Here is a 16616-nt window from a genome sequence, read left to right as displayed (position 1 = left end):
GTACAAATGCCCCCGATTCTCCCATGAAACAAGGTAGCTGCAAGGAGGGAGTAACTCCAACACGAGTTATGTTTCTGGATTTTCTCCATAGTCTCAGCGTACATGGCATACCCTTGTTTGTTTAATGGCTTCTCCATTGCCCGCAGTGGTTTTTACCTCCAGCTCTGAACTGGTCCTTTGTAATGACCCCCAGTTGCTCTCCGTTTCTTCCATGACTCTTTTTTTCCAAGCCATTGCAATCCACCTTGACTTCGTTATGGCCTCTAAGGTTCTCCACCCCTCTCCCACACTCGCACGTTACGGTGCTTCCTCCCACTGCACCTCATTATATTTCTTAATTTCCCAAAATTTGCTTCCTGGAAATATAAAACCTTTGTACGGAAAGAATTAGAGGAGTTTGGGAAGGGAAAGTCTTTCAGCTTGCACTGAACCTCTCTCCTGGGGTCAAGCAAGGATCGTCCCCAGTTAGAATTTCCTAATTTTAGGAAAAGACCCAAAATGATGCAATTCCCACTATTCACCTTGGGAGACTGCTCCACTGCACAAGCCACCTCCCAGCCAGGAAGTCTTCCTCCGTATACCACCCTTATTTTCATTTAATACTAGTTATGCCTCCCTATACACCCCTAAATAATTGCTCTCTCATCTTGATGCTAGACATTGGCTTAAACCCTGAGCATAACATTTTATTTCCCTTCTAAAACTTTTTATTTGACTCCTATAGACTACCTCGTATTCTTTTTATCCGTAAAGATCTGTCTTCTCTTTGTACCAGGCTAAACTCTTCTTTGGAGCAGCACTTCCTGTGACTATGTTCCACATTTCCTGCCCTCTTCCTTTTGTATTACAAGACAAGAAAATAGACCTTCCTGCTGCCTGCTGCACACATCAGTTGTTATTTTAATGCTTCATGAAGAGGTTGATTTTCAAATATATTTAGGTCCTTCAAGATGCAGGTAGGTGACATCAGTGGTAGCTCGACACAGATAAAAAATGATATGGTCAGATGGTGAATGTCATGCTTGGAGTACCAACTGTTCTAGGTCATGGCTGTGATCTCCTTTGGGTTTAATTTAGAAGTGTACCCCTGAAGAGATCAGAGTCTCTGTGAGAGGCAAGGAAGATGAGAGCACAGGTACACAGGACTTCAAACCAGTCTTCTGAGCCATTGACTCCAATCCCCCATGTTCACAGTTCATTGTTAACCAGAGCAATCCCCAGATATCACCTTCACCCACAACCACTAGGAGCAAGAGCCTAAACCTAAAACAGCCAAGGTGACAAGGGAACTGCCACTGTCCTACAACAGCAGGGAATTAGTTAACATATGCTCAGAAGATCCAGGGAAGAAAGGACCACATCCTGTGCTACATAAGAAGCCAAGAGCTTTCCTTCCACCCGCAAAGTCTGGGCCAGTTCGACTCAGGGGAAAAAATAGTTTCTGACCCCAAATTTGGTGAGCTGTGCAACTCTGAGCAGAAGAGCAAGAGGCTCTAAGCCAGGAACCTCTGGGCTTCTGATACCAGCAAGGAACACCAGCACACCTCAGTCAAACCCCCCAGCTTCAGCTATGGCCAACGTCTCAATGGAAGGTGGAAAAACCCACCAGAAGCCAATAACATTTATGATGCGGGAAAAGAAATCTTTCCTGTCCCAAGTGGTGACCACAAAAGCCCTGAGGCATAGGATCACTGCACACTTTCCCCACTATGGAGAGTGCTAGCAGTTTTGGATACCAGGAAGGGGGAAGAGGGGGAAGAGTCCAATAACCCAGCTGGCAGGGATCGAGGGCACGGGCAAGAGATTTAGCTGCTGTGACAAAAAGGAAAGGTCAGATCTTTTTTATGCTCCTGTAGCAGGCTTACCTTTCAAAGCTTGGGTTAAGTCCCAGGCTTGAGATCCTGCTGTTTTCATTGGTGGAGCCCATCCACCAATCAGGAGGCAGCAAGAGAAATAACATCATGCCTGAGAAATAACATCATGCCCCTTTCCTGATGGGAGGGGGAGAAGAGCTCTCCTGGACCTGAGTGAAGACTGCAAACTGTCAGGTCGGAAGAGTTCAGGGGCGGAGCCTAGAGCATATAAAAGGAGCTGTGTGCCCAGCACAAGGGGCAGATGCGTCGAGGACAGAGAAGAGCGGGGCTTAGAAGAGCAGAGGAGAGCTGCTCAGCAGGGAAAAGCAGTAGCCCAGGAAGAGCCCCTGAAGACTTCCATCAGCAGGGACCATGGCACAGCTCCAGTGGTTAGGCTCTCAGTGCACAGCACAGCGCACGCGATCCAGACCCTGGGAGCTGCATGAGGCGGCTCGGGTCTGCAACCTCTGGCGTGCGGCCAGAGACATGGTGCACAGGCCAGTGCACGGAGCAGGATCTTTGGCGCCCCTGGGGCGGCTCAGGTCCTCACCCCCAGAACAAGGCTGGAAGCTTGGTGCAGGAGGTGCTGCATGAAGGGTGAGAGACCCTGGGAGCTGCTTGAGGTGGCTCAGGTCTACAGCTGCTGACACGGGGCAGCAGCTCAGTGCAGATGACGCTGCCCAGAGGGTCCGGGAACAGACCGAGCCCCGGAGCTGCACAAGGCTGTCCAGGCCTCCAACCCCTAGCACAAGGCAAAGTGCTCACTACATACAGTAGTGCATGTGGCCCTAAGCCAGGACAGCGGCAGCAGAGTCAGGCAGCAGGAAAACCCGGTGGGGAACAGAGCTTGACCTGGAGAGCAGGAGGCAACCCTCTGGGCCTGCGGAGTAGTAAGTTACCCTGGAGACAGAGTCCCCACAGGGGAGGGACCCCCAAGTGTTGCGAAGGGGCACCCCACGGGCTGCTCTTGGGTGATAGTGGGGGAGCTTAGGAGCCTTTGGGGTCTTCCTCTCCTTTTTCTTTCCCCCCGCCTCCTTTCCTGTAGTGGTACCTTGGGAGTGGGATCCCTGCCCTGCAGGGCACCCAGATAGTCTAAGGACTACTGATTATATTTGCGGACTGTGCCTTACAGTTTATGTGAATAATTTGAAGTAATAGTCTGTATATGAATACAGTTATAAGGTTGCCCAATCAACATCCTTTGGTCTGGTTTGTTTTATTGTTCATCTGTATTTTAAATGATAACTTTGTGTGTGCGCGCACGTGTGTGTGTATAAATTTGTACATATATATATAATCTATGTCCTTACCTTTTAATGGTTTTGTTGTAATAATAAATCTATATAGTTAAGTAATTGATTGACTGGCCCTGACTCTATAGGGGACGGTTGCGGCCGCTGGGCTGTTGTGTCCCTCTACAGCACGCTGCCTGCCAATAATTCCCTCAGTTGGAGAGGGAAGTACAAACCTGTGTACATCTGGGCTACACTCCCAAGAAAGGAATTGCAAGGTCAGGACTGGGGCCAAATGCATGGGTAGGCGGCAAAGACTATCTCCAGGTGGTGACCCTGGGTGCTAAAGACGTTGCCAGCAGTAACTGAGAACAGCGGGAGTGGGGAGGAGCAGGGGAGTTCAGCCTTGGCCACCAGTGGTGGGTGTGTTATCCAAGAAGAAGCACGGCAGAGACGGGCCCAGTGGCACATGCTGCAAGCTTACACAGACCTTGCCTTTCCTTCCCCACTGCATCATTTGCCACAATGCGCTGTACGCTCTATGGGGCGGGATGCCTCTGGCCCTGCACAGCACCTGGGCCAATAAAAGAGAGTCAGTACAATACAAGAAAATGAAGAGATGTTGGATGTGCCAAATTATGAGAAGCAGGTTTGAACCCTGACCCCAACTCCTCTCCACTGAGATATTTTCTTTCTTCCTCCTTCTCCCCAGGTCTCTCACAACAGGTTTAATGTCTCTAGATATTTGGATGTTTCTAATTGGTCCAACCCCATTTCATCTGTTCTCCATATTCACAGCTCCTTCCAGTTAAGCATCTCCTAGGAATCTCCTCAACACGCTGCTCACCTCCCTTGATGGGAAGTAGCAACATTTTGTGCTAAAGGCAAAAAGCATCGCGCTTTTTGTATCTCACCCCTATTCAGCCGGAGCAGGAGCTCAACAGGGCTGGAATTTCTAGCAAAAGTATTCCACAGTCCCGGCATAAAGCCAAAAGCAGGCATCCATTTTCAATACATGTCATCTCAGTAGCAGTATCACTCCAACCAAAAAGGTCTGAACCTCTACCGGGTGAGTGCAGGCTTGCTGGTGACCTCCAAACAACTAAAAATAACCAAGCAGAGAAAAGCCAGACACCCCAGGCACCAGAAACCAGCTCTAATTAAAATCCACAAAAGGTGCACTTGCAGCTTCCCTCCAGCTAAACACCGCGAGAAGGCCCATCGTTGCTGCAGCTGCAGGTGCTCTCCGTCACTCACAGTAATGGTGTCAGGCCTTTCCAAATCACTCCTGAAGCCATTAAATAAAACCCCATGGCTCTCGCTGGGCCCATCCCTCCCATTTGATATGCTGCCATCCGCATTATCCCTTGTTGATAGGTTTTTGCCAACTTTCACTACAGACTATTTGAATTAATTTTCAGTCCGGGTGTTTGCAAGGCGCTGCTTCGCTAATGCCCAAGCAGATGACATCTGCCTCGCCATCCTCCACTTCCTTTTTTCCCCCCTTTTGTCGTCACTATCCAAAAATAAACCTCCTAGCCATCAAGTTCGTCTGGCAGGGAGAGTCCTTTGTAAGCCCCAAAGCTGCTGACTGGCTCCGGCTTTGTTATTTTTGAGATGCAACGTGATTATTTTGCTCTTAATAGGTGTTGATATTAGCCTTTGAGGATGGGAATTGTCGGGATCAACGTTTCCTTCCAGCTGGTCTTCCAGTCCTCCCCCAGCTGGCTGGGATTTGCAGAGAAACACTACTGTGCACTCCATCCCCAAACCTAGCAGCTCTCGATTCAAAGGTTCCCCATTCTTTTCTCATTGTCGTGCTGGTCGCTTGAAGCCGTTGCATGCTGACCCAGAGCAGCTTTTCCTGGGGCTGGATTCTCTGCTTTCCACGTCATAAAACTTTCCCTCCAAGTAACTGAGGAATCTCTTTGATTGCACGTGTTTGGCCGTATCAGTTACCAAACAGATGTCTGGGCTGTTCAAGACCTCAGGAGTACTGCATCCTTCAAACTGGGACACAAAAATTTCATTCTTGCTCCCCCGGTCCCAGCCTGGGATCTGCTGCAGGTGCTGACTGCGCTTTCTACTGACACATTTGATTCCTTGTATCTGCAGCCACAGCATTTCACCACCATCCTGCTGGAACGTCAAGTGGCTTTTCACAAAGAGTTCAGTGCAAGACACGGGGCGTTTGTACACGTCACTTTTTTGCCCTTTCTTGCACTGCAATGGCGTGACTGTTTGCACGAGCAGGTTTTCCGGACACTTAAGTCTTTCTGGTGCGTTAAAGTAAAACTCAGATGTAGTTTAGTTTGGCTCGCTATATCAGCCACGTACCTCCTCCCTTACATGACTGCATAGGGCTGCTGAACCTGTTGAATAGACGCCTTGCGCAACAAGGCTAGAGCAGAGGTCCAGTTCCTTCATACACTTGCTTTGCTGGTCCTCGGGTTTGACCTCCGGCTCTGGCTTCTGGTTTAACTCCCATCATACCCTGCGTCTCTAGCTCCAGCTTCTGATCCTGATTAGACTCACAGGTCTGGAGCTCTACTCTCATTACACATTGCTCCACCTTGGAGCTGGCTGCTTTTCAGTATTGAGCAAAGTGATACTGAGCCTCCCACTTCTAAATTGCTCGCAGTGGTTCAGCATCTGACGGGTTGGTAGGATTCAGACACCGAGATGCCTTTGGGCATCTGGGCCCCTGTTTATTCAGTGTTTTGGGTTCTTGCAGGGTACTTGAGGACGGTAGGATGTTCATCTGATCCTCATTTATGTAAATGCCCCTAGACAGAGTGAGTGTTGAAGTATTTCCGGGGCTAGAACTGTGTAAAAGGGGGTTTCAATCAGCATACACAAGCCTGTCGTCATTAGTGACCAGCCTGTACCAGCAGCCAGAGGACAGGGGCAATGCAGCCCGCTGGAGTCCTTCCGTCTCCTCAGGATGGACCAAGGCCACCCCGACTAGTTGCAACAGGCACAAGCAACCAATTAGTTCACAGCCCTAATGAATTACCCCGTCTCACAACTCTGGAATGACGTTTCCAGCTAGCAGGCCCTGAAGAAATCCCTGCTCTCATGGGGGTTTCTTGCTTTAAGCCAGCGAGTGAGCAAGAATCACTACTAAGCATAGGACCCAGCACTGGCTGGTGTGGAAGTTGGTCTGTTTTTTGTCTTGAATCATAGCAGGGAGGACAATGCCAAGGCCTCCTGCGCAGACCACTCTGATGAACAATCATCTGGAAAAAGCTTCCCTATAAATCAAAGGGTCTGAGCATCTCACAATCACTAGCCTCACGGCACCTCTAGAGGTAGCATGGCACTGTTTCCCCCATTAAAGAGGGGAAACTGAAGCACAGAGATGCTAAGCATCTTGCCCAAAGTCAAATACAGAGTTGGCAGTAAGGATAAACTAGGGGTCCCATCTTCCAGGCCACCATCCAAATGGCTGCACTCTCCTCTTTAAGTTCAGATGAATTTGGGGGGGAAAAATGCTAAGAAACAACACACTGTATTTTCTCACATATGATACACATCTTTTCTCTCAATATGCAGCCGCTGGAGATTGGGGTGTGCATTATAGTTGAGGAAATATGGTAACAGCACTTTCTGCTGCTTAAGCTAAGAGGCCATGGCAATAAAGGTGCATGCTGCTGCCTGTGGGGCTCCCTAACAGCTGACTCTGGACACTTTCTGCCTCCCTCCCCCTGCCCCTGAACCAGAGGTTCTCAAAGACAGCTTTTTTTCCCCTCCCGCCCATAATTTTGCCTTTTCAAAACAAGGCACATATTTTATTTACTGTATATCTGAAGAAATAGGGTACGCCCCCGCTGCTTCATTTGAATGAATTCATTAAGATTCACCCTAGCTTTCCTTTTTCCTTTGGCCCTGTTGTTGCTCTTATCGTTTAATATTTCCATTGCAGCTGCAACCCGACTCCTCCTTTGCAACAGGGTGCCCACCGTGCTGGGCATTTCGCAAGCCCTCGGAGACGCACAGTGCCATGCCACAAGGCGCTTGCTCACAGTAAGATAAGAGTCCGCTTAAATCACCGTGAAACGTATTGCCCATGGAGGTGGTGAATGCGGCTGGGGAACAGACCAATAGGAAGAGATCCAGAATACTTAGGAAAAAAAAAAGAGAGACAGAAGATAATGAGACAATACGCGGCTTTGATACTCATAACTACTGACCAGAGCAAAATAACCTGAAACACGAGTATTCGGGGGAGCGATAAGCTAGAGGCCAAGGTTAGCAAGCGCAAAACAATAACACCGCGAGCCTTCAGGCCGCCGGTGCTCAACAAGATATTGCTTTGCCCTGGCACATAGCAGCCAAAATAACCAGCGCCGTTTTGAACTAGCCAGCAGCACTAAAATGACCTCTTGATGGAAATGAGTCTAGGCAACATCAGGGCGCTCCCCTTGCCCGACATTTAACAGGTCGCTGCGGTCCAGCGTGCGCGAGGCTGGAAGGAGAGGCACAGCACTACAGCGGCACCAGCCGCCAACAGGCTGCAGAACAAAGAAGGTCAGTCGTTCCTCTCCCCCAAAACCTTTTACCCTTTTCCTGAAGGGCCCTTTCCTTGCCCTCTCCCTCCTTCAGGCTAATGATGCCAGAGGCAGAGGTGGCAACGTACCACCAGTGTGTCGCCAGCGTGCTACAGCCAACTCTGTGCCAAGGAAGGCCCCATCCACGAGAACGCCCCTGCCCGGAGGCGACTGGGACCTGGTTTAGACTCACCCCAGGCAAGAGGCGAGGATGCCGGTCAGAGGGGAAGTTGCTCTGGAGAACTAGCTGGGATGCTGTCCTTCTCATCCTTGCCCAAGTGCTGCTCAATCTCAGGGCTTGGTGCGACTCACCTTGAACCCTAAGTGACCAGGTCGCATCAGTGACAAAGTCACTTCCTTTGCCCTCCAGCTGGCTAGGAAGTCTCACCTCTCCCTCCAGGACTGGCAGAGGACCTGAAGGGGCCCATCTGTTTGTTGCCTACAAGCTCAAATACTCCAGTTAACTATAGGCTTGGACTTGCACACAGGCAGTAAAGAGGCCCTCTTCGTACCACCTGCCCTCAACGGGACAGACTTTACAAGCACAGGCTTCTCCGATCCAAGCCTGTCTTGGCTTCCCACTCCGCTTCTATTACCAGCTCAAGGCCTAGGTCCTTCAAAACCATCACAGACCACATCTGTATCCTATACTGCCAAGACAGCTGCGCACCTCTGGCATGATGCAGTTCACACAGACCAGGACAGAGCACTTGGGATCAGAGGTTACACGTTTGCAGCTGAGCGGATCTGACTGGAGCAAGCTCCCAGCAGACTGGCTCAGAGCCCACGTGCCGCAAAACCCTTCTCTCCCAACATGACCGCAGTGGTCAGGATCAATGCACAGAAATGCATTAATTGAATGTGAATAAATGAAAACAAACTGGAAGGGGAAGAATAAAGCAAGTGCCGGCTATTGCCAAGGACGGGAGAAGAGAAAAGGACGCCACGAGGTCCCCTCGGAAACCTCCCTAAGCCATGATGATGACTTAGCTGAAAAGTAGCTACGAAGGGGACACGAGGCAACAAAAACGCTCATTTGAGTGGATCGGAAGCCATGGCTTTATGGTTTCATGCCACAAGGTGAGAGCTCCCCTTAGATGGCCATGGTAGAAACATCACTGTGTGTGTGTGACCTTTACACAAAGCCTTAAAAACCTTGCTGGAGAGAACAGTGTGGCCCCGCTGTCAAGGACGGGACAGCCCCGGGAATGAGCTGACCATCTTCTCAGTATCCGGGTTCTAGGAAATTGCAGGGGTAACTTTAGTGTGGAAGGACATACCCCAGCTTGAATCTCTCCAGGGCTAAAACCCCCAGTGCCGTGAAAAAAACATGACCTTTATGGTGACCATGTCACCAGGACTTCTGATTTACATCTCTTTGCTTCTGAAACGGCTCACAGCTGCCCCCACTACGTGGCTAGGACACTGGCTTCAACTAGCTTAACGGAAGAGGTCTTGGCTGGATCAGCAGCAGCAAGTGGGTTTGACTTGTGGGTTTGTGCATCGGCTACCCTCCATGTATGGACCAAATCCAAAGCAGGCCACGTGGCGAGAGCCCGTGAGTGGGACAACAGCAGGCTCCTCTCCGAGTGCCCAGTGCCAGCCCTGGTCTTTAGGGCAGAGTCCACCTCTGTGCTCTATGTTCGCACAACATCCGGCCCCGTGCCCTGGCAGACAGCTGGGTCTCCTAGGCACTTACCCACCCGGTAAGTAAATCACAACAAGAATGAGCAATCGGTGCCCCAAGTTGCAGAGCCTCTGCAGCTGCCCTTGAGCGACTTCCCCCCGTGAGCGGGGCGGTGTGCTGTTGGGAGTTTTTTCAGCTGACACTTTCCTTTCAATCTCAGCCCCTTGATGCCTCATCAGCACCACCCGCAGCCGCTGCCTCCTCCTCCTCCTTCCTCTTGGGTTTACCGTACATCCTTCACATACTCATGGTCGCTTCTTGCCCTCGGAGGCTTAATAATGGATCCGACAGATGCTCTTTCCATTGAACTCTGCCCCAATCTCTAGGGTGGGTTTAGTTTTACTTGAGCCTCTGTTTTCCTCTACAGTCTGCTGCAAAACCGCGAACGCTGCCGGGCTAATAAACGTGTAGGATGCAAAAGCCCCAACCGATTCCCTCCCCTCTATTGACAGCTGCCTCAAGAGTTCCCAATTGACTAGAGACTCAGGGCTGCCTAGACTACAACTTAATGACATAGCGGCTGGGAAGACAAGGGAAGCATTTTAAATTACAGAATCGAGATGGCTGCGGGGAGGGGCAGAAAGAAACAGAGTAACTGGAATCCAGTTAGGAACTAACTAAATAGCATTACATGAGCGAGTGCCTGCTGGGGACTGGCCTCCAGGGCCACTTTAGTGCGTGGAAGTTGCAATTAATTTACAAAAGTCATTTGGCATTAAAACCCCTCTGGGTGGACCCTGGACCATATGCGACAACAGCAAGCAAGGGACATGGCTCTCTATTATTTTCTCATTGAGAGCCAGTTGCATCTTGGTACTGGAACAACTTCAGCTCCAAGCTGTTCCCTGTGGGCTGGTGGGAGAGGGGAAGAGCGAGAGGAAGGCAGCGAGAGAGAAAGGGGGGCGTGGGTGGGAAGGAACTCCAGAGGGGGAGGCACATTTTGAAAGAGAGGTAGCAGAAATTAACCTTGGAAAGCATTCAAATTAGGCTGTGTAATAAGAGAACCACTTCTCTGGGTAAATTTGTTAGGATTAGGTCTAACTGAGCTGTTGAGGAGAATTCAGCGTGGCTCCCAGCCAAGGCAAAATGAGGCTCCTGGCTTCATCCACTGCAGGAGAGTCCAGGCTAATGGCTTCAGTTCAAACTTTGATAGCAAAAAAATCCAGGAACAAAGACACTAATTCTTCCAAAAGCCCCCAAATCTCAGTTTATACATTTCTGTTTATGTTCATTCATAATGGATACACACAGCTGTTCTTATCATTCATATTCAAATTCCATATGCATCTTTATTATTTATAACTTCAGCTTCAAAAAAATACATGGAAGAAAAATGCTTAAGGGAAAACTTCTACCAGCAACACCTCAGAAAGCCCTCATGTCTTATCAGGATGGTGTGCTGCTCCGGGGGTTTAAGTCAGGCACTGCATGTGCTTGGTGCCGGGCTCGTGCTAGAAAGCAGTTGCGGTGGGCAGGCCGGGCCCCCTCCCCCTCGCGCTCCTTGCTTCTCAGCCAAGAGATTTCCATTTCTCAGGGACCCATTCAGGGCTTTCCCATCAAAAGCTCTTCCTTTTCAGTCAGAGCGTTGGCCCACCGCCACAAATCTGTCCTTTGAAGGTCCTTCCACCATGTCTGACCTGTAGTAGTTCCCAGTGGTTCCAATAAGGCTTTGTTGGAATATTATAAAGGAGAGGGGCCTCCGCGACGGCTCTCCCCCATTCCCTGCATGAGTCCTCTGCACTCTTTTGGCTTCTCCCGAGCAGCAGAAGGTTTATGCTTGCCATCAAGGAGATGGCTGTAGGTACTTTCCACAGTCTACGAAGGTCCTGGTTTGCAAGGCTGTCATGCAGATGCAGACCACCCTCCTCTACTGTGGTGAAACCTGGACCATCTGCTGACACCACATTAGGACCCTTGGGAGCTTTCACCACCAGTGCTTGCGTCAAACCCTGGGGATCAAACGGGAGGACCGCTGGACCAGCGCAAGCGTCCTCCATGAAGCTGCGTTCACCAGCATCGAAGCCTTGCTTTTGAGAAATCAAGTCCGATGGATGGGCCACTGCATCCGGATGGCCAAGAACTGCCTCCCCTTGCCAGATTCACTGTTCCCAGCTCTCCGTTGGCCAAGGCTCAAAGGGTGGCCAAAGGAAATGGTACAAAGACATGTTCAAGGTTGCCCTCACGTATGGAGGCATCGATACCAATGGCTGGGAGGAGTAAGCTGATGACTGCTCGGTGTGGCACCACCTGGTCCACCAAGGCGTGCAGTATTTCGAGGCCCAACAATTCAATACTGAGGTGGAACGGCGGTGGCAGAGAAAGCAGAAGGAGACCAACCCAGGGCTGTGGATCCCACTCCCTCACGCAACAACATGCCCCCATTGCCAATGAATATGGGCATCCAGAATCAGGCTCCTCAGTCACCTGAGGACCCACCAAGCCTGATAGATGTCAACCTCAACTTTGAGGGACTGCCAGCGATGACTGTAGGTCCTTTCCACAGTGACACGCAAAGACAATCTCCCTGTCCCAGAAAGCCTGCAATCCAGAGACCCGTTTTGGACTGAGGACCTCTTGTGATACAAGCTCCATCCCAGACCCTGGTTCAGTCCTGTGCTTCAGGTGACCCTAAAGGCTCATGCCAAACAAGTACACGTGGACTCTCTGGCATAGCAGGGATTATGCAGGCAGCCTCCGAAGCTCCTCCGCCGTGACTAGTTGTGCGATGGCTTCCCTGAACTGAAAATGCAGGTCAGGCAGGAGATGCTGGGCCTTCTGCTTTATTTGCATGGATCTTTCCTCAAGCTAACACAAGGAGAAGGGGCCGTGCTGCTTTTAGGCACTCAGGAAGTAGGGGAATCAAGGCACAAGAGCGAGGAAACCCACACTCGGTCTCTGGAAAGGGTCCGGGGTCCCTTTGGAAGCCCACCTGCCTTGGGCCTGGGAGATATTTGCACTGCACAATTGTGCCATGCAGGATCTCTCACCACGTGGGGAGGCAGACATCGGAGCCACGGAGACCACGCGCGGGTAAAACCAGGGTGTCCTGAAGGAACAGACACAGCCTGAGAGCTCTGCAAGGTGTAGACAGATGGGGAAAGGACCTGACAAAAGCAAAAACGTGGACTTTGTGCCAGCAGCAATTGCAGTTCCCCACCCCCCCAAACCCCTGAAGTACTGCAGCACACCGAAAAACGACAGGTTTGAAGCTTGGGAATGTTTTCAGAGTCGGGTAGAGCGGTGAGGTAACCCTCGGAGGGGCAGAGTCTGCGCCGGTCGGCAGGAGGAGGTCTGGAACACGTTCAGGGGCTCAGGGTACAATCCCTGGCAGAGAGGCAAGGAGGCATCACCTTACAGGGGCCAAGTGGAGCAAGGGTATCCTCTGGGTGAGGCCCACGCTATTGAATAACACAGAGCTCGCTGCGGCTCACAAAGGGAAGTGTGTTTGGAAAGAATGCAAGGCTTCTGAAAGGAGCACGACTGCAAGTACCAGAGGCTCGCGCTGCCCCGGAGCCTGGCATAACTAACCCACGTGGGCCGGGAACCTGGCAAGACTCGTTTCTTTAGGAGAGAGCATTTGGGGACTCTGCTGAAAGATGGATGGAAAGTGGAGGAAGTTCCTCGCAGAGCGCTGACTGGGACGTTGCCTCTGGCTCGGGTCTCCGACAATGGCCTCACACACAGCTCCGCTCCTCGCTGCTCCCCACCGGGCTCCCCTTTGCAGCAGCCCTGTCCTCGGCTGCTCACACCTCTCTGCTCCCATCACCTCTTCCCAACCCCGTCCTCCTACTCACCCATCCGGCCATTGCTGGGTTTTCTTCTGCCTCCGCTTCCCATCTGCAATATCGGCTTCGGCCTCAGCGGCTGGCACCCCAGCTGGATAAAAACAAGCAAACGGGGGAGTTCAGCATGGGCCTGATCACTGAAACTGGGAGGGAAGCCGATGGGCTGCAGGCCTGAATACAGCATCGCGGGGATGGCGTTACTCTCTGCGGTGGTTATCCCCCCTCCGAGGGGATCGAGGCACCACCGAACTCCCCCACGGCTGTAGAAAGTGCTGGTCTGCAGAACTGCTGAGAACTTGTTATAAGGGGAAGTTTCCCAAATTCCCGCCCCCAGCTGTCCAGACAGAAAATTTTGGCTAATTTGTGGGATTTTTTTAGAACGAATCCAGACGGCATATCTGCAAAAGCCCCAACAAATGGTTCCCTTCATTATTCCAATTTTCCAGAAGTTTTAAATTAAAAAACAAACAACAGCATGTGCCCGCCCGTGGAGAAGTGGCGCTTTTACTTCACTTGCTCTTCCCTTTTTCAGAAAAGTTTCTCTTATCTCTCTTTCAGCTTTCATCCCCCTCAGATCTCTCCCCACTCTCACTAGGACCATTTCTGCTCTTCTCCTGTCCTCGGGGTTCCCGTGCTAAAGACCAAAAGGAAATAAAACAGCGCTTAAAACTTGATATTTGGCAGAATGCTTGCATTTTTTAACATTTGCAACCACGTCCCAGGGGACTGTCCTTACAGAAGTATCCAAGCACGCTAGATGAAGCTCATTAGTTGGAAATAGCTGTTAAAAATGACAACAAACAGTTATGGGGGGTATTTAAAATTGCCGTCACTAGGCTTCAGAGTCAACCCCTGCTGAGAACGAGGGGCAGTTCAAAATCTAAAAAACTTGGTGCTCTTGCTTCAAGCAGAGGATCCAGGAACAGTTGGTACCAGAGGGGACAGACTTTTGCATTCGTTCTTATTATTAAAAGGAAGGTATTAAATGAGGCAGAAAACAGCCGTCTAAGGCCGAATGAAAGTGCAGCGTGCATTAGCAGTGGCTCTTAGCATGATGCCTAGTAGGCCCTCAGCCCGACAAAAGCTTGCAAAGAATTTTTCCAGCCATTTGAGTTGGTTTAATAAAAGATATCGGATCTACCCAAAGGCAGACAAGTTTCTATGTTCTTAGACCAACATGGCTACAACCCGCATCCCTGCAGCAGGTATGTACTCGTTCGAGGGGGTCTCTCTCAAGGGCAGTGATCATCCTTCTTCGAAAAGACTCTCAACCTGTCGAATCCTAGAAAGGGCAATATGGCCCCCCCAACCCCACCCGGCTTGTGTTGCTTAAAGAATTAAAGAAGATTTTGTCCGCAGAAAGGATTTGTCCGCCGACCTGGGAGTTTTCACATAACCAGCAACACCCCGGAGCATAAGTGAAATAAATACTTGTAAAAAATGGTTATGTCCACCCAGTGTTACCCAGTCCCCACACTACATCCCATAAGGGCCCCCCGCACCTGACCATCACCCCCCATCCTCCAGCAAGTGCTCAGATAGGGCTCGTCTCCAAAGGAGCTAAACGAATTGTGGGAAACGAGGGACACACTCTTTGCCCTGCCCCAACTCCCCTGGAGCAGCACAGCTGGGATTTGCTGCCGCGGGGAGGAGCTGGATTCCCTCTCCTGCTGACTGAAGAGGGATGGAGAACCCGCCACAGCCTTTTCACCGGAGGGGGGCTCTTCTTTCGCCCTCCTCCAAGCGCCGCACGAGGATGAAAATTGCTCTCCGCAGCAAGCGCCTCATCCCGTATTTACATACCGCTGCAAATTGAATTCTCCTCGTCTCTCACGTGCCCTGCATCCTCCTATCTCCATCCCCTCCGCTGTCTCCTGCTGTGCATTCCTGCAGCCGCCCGCAGCAGCTCCATATGTTTGGAATATCCTTCAGTCGTTGGCTCATGTCTCCCAGCCCAAGCCAGGAGGAAAACATCAGCTTGGACGATGGGAGATGATCCAACGGTGTCCAGTTGAGGGGCGGCTCTGCCTGTCAGTCGTTTGCCAGCTCCTTTGTTCTCAGCTTGCAAAGCAGGTGGTTTCTGGGGTGGGGGCGGGAAAGGGGAACTGAGGAGGTCTTGCCGGTCCAGGTGGTTGTTGAGTTGAGAGAGTGGTGGTGAAAACCCTAGCTATGCTGTCAGAAGCCCCCCAGCCTCTGCCCGGAGGGACTGAGGAACCGCTGAGAAAAGGCCAGCACAGCCCTGACTGAGCAAGAGGACAGAGCCTGCTTGCATCCCCCCAAAAGCCACCTCCTCAGAGCTCAATCCTCGCCCTACGCCCCCACGGAGAGCTATTCACCCTCCATGCGTCTAACCCCAATACCATCAGGAAGGCAGCATTATCTGCACGGACGCCTCGGGACAACTTCATTCAGCAGCCCCAAGAGCTTTGCATCCACAAAACGGGGGGTGAAGGGAGAAGGCTTAGAGCAGCCAGTGAGTGCCTGGCAAGCAAGCGATCCGCAGGGACACGGCACTCCTTCCCCCACGATCTCTTGCTCACGTGATCCACCAGCTACGTGCCTGGGGGCAGGGTACAGCAGCTTCACGAGGCCCTGAGTTTGGTCAGGGTTGAAGAACAGTTTTCACTAATTGGGAAAGCCAATTCCAGGGACGGGGACAGCAGGCTGGCATGGATGGAGTCAGGGGGGTTATGCCCAGGGTGCGGGGACTTGGGGCTGGATTGCACACAGCGAGGATGAGACAGGATAAAAACGTGGAAGACAAAGACGCCGATAACTAGGAGGGAGAAGGGACTAGCACCAGGGGCTGAGTCTCGGGGCTCTTCCCTCTGAAGAGAGCTGCAACTATCCTGGCACTGTCTCGGGAGTGGGGATGGGACAAGGGGATGCCGCATGTCCCACTCTCGTCTTCCTGCTCCCTCTCCTGCCTGCCCCTTGCCACCCTGCTTCCTTTGTGCCCCCCAGACCTTCTCCCCAGGGCCCCCCTTCTACACAAGGGAAGCAAAGGCCAAAAGGCCCTTCCTGATTTATTCTAAGCTGCACCGGTGCCTTGCAGGATGCCCACGCCGACGCACGTCTAACTCTCTCAGGGCTGGGGTGCCAGGATGAGAGAAGGGCACATCCATGGCTCCTGGGAGATGGGCATTATAGCTCGTCCCCCAATTAATTTTTGTTCTGAGGGTCCACGGGCCAAATCCAGCCTGTGAGGTTGGCCCCGTGCCATTCATCCAGAAGAGCTCGACATCCCCCGTCCTACGGCCCACCTCTCTAGAGCTCTGCAGGTAGGTCCGGGCCAGGGTGTCCTGTGCCAGATCACACTGCCCTGCCCCATGCTCCCCGTCTCCTGCACCGGCAGCAGTGCAGCGATGGGGATGGACTACTTAACCAGGAACAGTCACATTTATATGGTCCAGGAGGCACTGCGCCCACAGCAGCATGCCACATTTCAACACTGTGCTGCCCAGAGCAGTGAATGGCTTTACTATGCCCTGAGGAGGTAGTGACGCCAC

The 16616-nt window shown here is 51.6% G+C and overlaps 1 protein-coding gene across 2 annotated transcripts in view; it reads right to left on the bottom strand.

Annotated features, from left to right (window-relative positions):
• Positions 1 to 16616, bottom strand: part of LOC149863164 (uncharacterized) — a 92031-nt gene that overhangs the window by 61368 nt on the left and 14047 nt on the right. The window contains exons 1-2 of one of the 2 annotated variants that reach the window (XR_016443101.1): positions 13117 to 13486; positions 10632 to 12426 (exon numbers count right to left, since the gene is read on the bottom strand). Coding sequence is in view for 1 of the 2 variants with exons in the window: in XM_090053052.1 (XP_089909178.1) it covers positions 13117 to 13198 (82 nt within the window). In the remaining variant the exon portion in view is untranslated. Of the gene's footprint in view, positions 1 to 10631; positions 12427 to 13116; positions 13487 to 16616 lie in introns of those variants that run through there. The other variant, XM_090053052.1, reaches the window with a different exon arrangement.

This window comes from Crocodylus siamensis, chromosome 6 (genome assembly GCF_052110815.1).
Source record: "Crocodylus siamensis isolate JL-2025a chromosome 6, ASM5211081v1, whole genome shotgun sequence".
NCBI lineage: Eukaryota > Metazoa > Chordata > Crocodylia > Crocodylidae > Crocodylus > Crocodylus siamensis.
Note: the sequence above shows the minus strand (reverse complement) of the source record. Positions and strands in the feature narration are given on the sequence as shown.